At 39.4% G+C, this 4511-nt stretch overlaps 1 protein-coding gene across 1 annotated transcript; it reads left to right on the forward strand.

Moving 5' to 3' along the window:
* Positions 1 to 2298: 2298 nt before the first annotated feature.
* On the forward strand, positions 2299 to 3959 carry LOC138847404 (chromobox protein homolog 3). Its single transcript, XM_070065947.1, has one exon. The coding sequence runs from the start codon at positions 2349 to 2351 to the stop codon at positions 2898 to 2900; it is 552 nt and encodes a 183-aa protein (XP_069922048.1). The 5' UTR covers positions 2299 to 2348; the 3' UTR covers positions 2901 to 3959.
* The last annotated feature ends 552 nt before the right edge of the window (positions 3960 to 4511 follow it).

Genomic DNA, 4511 nt, shown 5'->3' on the forward strand with positions numbered 1-4511 from the left:
CTATTTTTCCATGTGTTTTAATCCATTACCATTATTATTCTTTTTGATGCGCAGATATGACAAGTGGTTCTTCCCCTGGGCCAGTTTATGGGTTCATTAATTTTTAAGTACTTCCTTGCTGTTTGGCACAAGTTATTCCAGGATGATCTTGTGCTTTCCTGTTTCAGAAGTGGAAGCAGTTATTTCAAGGCGTCTTAGTGTTTTTTGATGAATAGTACAAGAACACTAATTGTTCCTCATTGCTTTGCTGCTCATTTCTAAGACCTTTTCAGTGTACAGTTGGGACCATTTTTTTCTGTTGTTGTTGTTACTTGAAATTCAATATCAAGTTTATTTTCTTCAGTTCTTATTTTGTAGTTTATCTCCCTGCCTCCTTTCCAGTAAAAACCCTGGTTCCCAACAACATGAATATATTTGCCAATTTTCTATATCCTACAAAACAAGATGGTTTCAGAATTACATTAACCTTCTATTACCAAGAACAGCCCTACTAAGAAAAAGTTTAGACTTCATTATCTATAATTGGTTCGATGAAATATATATATTTACTATTCTGATCAAGTTTTATATCTTATGAGTAAAGTAATACATATAATGATTTGAAGTAGTATTTTTCTTTCAATGCTTCTTAAGATTACTTTGGTATTAGTATAGCAAGATCAGATTTTATATTTGCATTCTTTTACTTTCAATTTTTCTATACCCTTCTAGTTAATATCACTCCTATTAGTAGGGTACAGTTTTTTCAACTAGTATTTTTCAATCTAACTTTTAATTAAAGTTTTAAATTTATTTCTGCCTAATGTAATTACTAATGGGCTTAAATCTATCATCTGACTATTTAATTTCTATTTGTTTCACTGGTTTAGCTTCACTTACATTCTTTTTTTTTTTTTTTAAAGATTTATTTATTTATTTGAAAGGGTTACAGAGAGAGAATGAGAGTGATGCAGAGGGAGAGATCTTCCATCCACTGGTTCACTCCCCAGATGGCCACTATAGTCAGGGCTGGGCCAGGCTGATTCCAGGAGCCAGAAGCTTCATCTGGGTCTCCCATGTGGGTAGCAGGGTCTTATGTACTTAGACATCTCTTGCTGCTTTTCCAGGCCATAACATGGAGCTTGATTGGAAGTGGAGCAGCTGGAAAATGAACCAGTGCCCATATGGGATGCTGGCATTACAAGTAGTGGCTTTCCCTACTGAGCTACAATGCTAACCCCATCAACTATATCTTTTTTAAGATTTTATATTTATTTATTTGAGAGGTAGAGTTACAGACAGTGAATGGGAGAGACAGAGACAAAGGTCTTCCATCTGCTGTCTCCCTCCCCAAATGGCCTCAATGGCCGGAGCTGGGCTGATCCAAAGCCAAGATCCAGGCGCTTTCTCCGGGTCTCCCACACAGGTTCAGAGGCCCAAGGGCTTGGGTCATCTTCTGCTACTTTCTTTGGCCATAGCAGAGAACTGGATCAGAAGCAGAGCAGCCGGGTCTTGAACTGGTGCCTGTATGGGATGCTGGCACTGCAGGTAGAGGATTAACCTACTGTCCCACAGTACTGAAACCTCAACTACATTCTTTTTTATTTTATTTTTTTTGAAGATTTATTTATTTATTTGAAAGGCAGAGTTAGAGAGAGGCAGAGGCAGAGGCACAGAAAGAGAGGTGTACCATCTGCTAGTTCACTCCCCAAATAGCCATAATGGCTGGAACTGGGCCAATTTGAAGCCAGGAACCCAGAGCTTCTTCCAGGTCTCCCAGATGGGTGCATGGGCCCAAGGACTTGGGTATCTTCTACTTCTTTCCCAGATCATGGCAGAGAGCTGTATCAGAAGTGGAGCAGTTGGGTCATTAACTGGAGCCCATATGGGATGTTGGCTCTGCAGGTGGTGGCTTTACCAACTATGCCACAGCACTGACCCCAGTCCTTAACTATATATATATATTTTTTGACAGTTATAGACAGTGAGAGAGAGAGACAGAGAGAAAGGTCATCCTTCCATTGGTTCACTCCCCAAATGGCGGCTATAGCCAGCACTGTGCCGATCCAAAGCCAGGAGCCGGGAGCCAGGAGCCAGGTGCTTCCTCTTGGTCTCCCATGTGGGTGCAGGGGTCCAAGGACTTGGGTCATCCTCCACTGCCCTCCTGGGCCGCAGCAGAGAGCTGGACTGGAAGAGGAGCAACCAGGACCAGAACCCGGTGCCCATTTGGGATGCCGGCACCACAGGCAGAGGATTAACCAAGTGAGCCACAGCACCGGCCCCTCTTAACTACATTCTTAAAAGATATCGTCGGCGACCCGGAGCAGCTCGGAGCGGTGAATAATAGCTCTTCAAGTCTGCAATAAAAAATGGCCTCCAATAAAACTACATTGCAAAAAATGGGAAAGAAACAGAATGGAAAGAGTAAAAAGGTCGAAGAGGCAGAGCCTGAAGAATTTGTGGTGGAGAAAGTATTGGACCGACGTGTAGTGAATGGGAAGGTGGAGTATTTCCTGAAGTGGAAGGGATTTACAGATGCTGACAATACTTGGGAACCTGAAGAAAATTTAGATTGTCCAGAGTTAATTGAAGCATTTCTTAATTCTCAAAAAGCTGGTAAAGAAAAAGATGGTACAAAAAGAAAATCTTTATCTGACAGTGAATCTGATGATAGCAAATCAAAGAAGAAGAGAGATGCTGCTGACAAACCAAGAGGCTTTGCCAGAGGTCTTGATCCTGAACGAATAATTGGTGCCACAGACAGCAGTGGAGAATTGATGTTTCTCATGAAATGGAAAGATTCAGATGAGGCTGACTTGGTGCTGGCAAAAGAGGCAAATATGAAATGTCCTCAGATTGTGATTGCTTTTTATGAAGAGAGATTAACTTGGCATTCTTGTCCAGAAGATGAAGCTCAGTAATTGTTTGCATTGTTTTTTTATATATATTTATATATATATATAAAATCTGGGTCTTGGTTTTCGATTTACTAGTGTGAAGAAATAACTACATTCTAATGAAAATCAAGTTTGATACATTGGTTTTGAAAGTAGTATTGGGGGAGTTGTTGTGAATTTTTTTATTTTTATTTTTTGCATCGATAGCACTGGTTACTTCTAACAGATAAAAGCTTTCTGTAGTTGCTTCCTTTATCAGAAAAGAACGTTTGCTTTTCTGAATATTGGGGAAAGTTGTCATAGTCCTTCAATCAGAACTTGATTTTAACTGATACTAAAGGACCATTCTGGGTTGTTGTATGTGTATACTTTTATAAATGGTTTTCTTTTTTTGTTTTTGTTTTTAAATTTTACCAAAAGAAAAACCATGGGAAGACCCATGTTTCTGAGGTTCCATCATTCTGAGCAACCTAAGAAATAAGTCCCTTCAAGTTAAACTGAAGATTTTCATGAAGCCATAACCTTTTAAATTAAATAGTTTGTAAGTCATTTGGACAAGTTAAATTAGATAATTTAAAAGAAGCCATATCAGAACCTGTATCTAAATCTATAGTCATAAATGCAATGGCTTATAAAAACTTTATTGGTACTAGTAGTCATCCCTCCCAAGATCAGAAAATAGACATCCTGGTGTGCTGTAATAAACTAAATAAGCAAGGTAAATGGACATTTGAATATTTGTTCTAGCGAGCCATTACTTTACAAACGCCAAAATCCCTATGCTGTATCTACTAAAAGGCCATGATTCATGGAATGACTAAGACTTGGCTCCTGAAAACCTGATCAGATTGTTAGACATTGGCATTTTAGGACCTGCTGGCATAAGTGGGTAAACAAGTGGTTGTAATCTAAATTATTGACCTGCATGTTTTGTCTTTGTCCCGTCTCATTCCTTACATGTAGGCTCAATCTTCGCGGTGTTTGGGTTACTGGTTCAGCAGATGCCATGAAAAATAACTTTGTAGTAATCAGAATGTTATCCAACTGTATATTGTTTACTTTATTGTAAATACTGGTGAACAGTGGTCAATAAATAGTTTTATATTCCTTTTAAAAAAAAAAAAAAAAAAAAAGATATCGTCACCATGTATACAATTCTGGTTTAACAGATTTTAATCTTATGGAGTTTTATTTACTTTCTGGTTTCCCTAGATTAGGATGATAATTCTGGAGCTACCTGAATAATGTTTTTTTGTAAGAAATTATTTTTTGGGGCCAGCGCTGTGGTGCAGCGGGTTAATGCCCTGGCCTGAAGTGCTGGCAACCCATATGGGCGCCAGTTCTAGTCCTGGCTGCTCCTCTTCCAACCCAGCTCTCTGCTATGGCCTGGGAAAGCAGTAGAAGATGGCCCAAGTCCTTGGGCCCCTGCAGTTGCATGGGAGACCCGCAAGAAGCTCCTGGCTTCAGATTGGTGCAGCTCCGGCCATTGCAGCCATCTGGGGAGTGAACCATTGGATGGAAGACTTCTCTGTCTCTCTACCTCTCCTCTCTCTGTGTAGCTCTGACTTTCAAATAAATAAATAAGAAATTATTTTTCCTTGGCTGTTTTATGATATTATTTTTTAGTTTGGGTTA

This window comes from Oryctolagus cuniculus, chromosome 1 (assembly GCF_964237555.1).
Source record: "Oryctolagus cuniculus chromosome 1, mOryCun1.1, whole genome shotgun sequence".
NCBI classification, from domain to species: Eukaryota; Metazoa; Chordata; class Mammalia; order Lagomorpha; family Leporidae; genus Oryctolagus; species Oryctolagus cuniculus.

Coding starts and splice junctions, on each gene's coding strand:
- LOC138847404 (XM_070065947.1), top strand. CDS start 2,349: ATGGCCTCCAATAAAACTACATTGCAAAAAATGGGAAAGAAACAGAAT.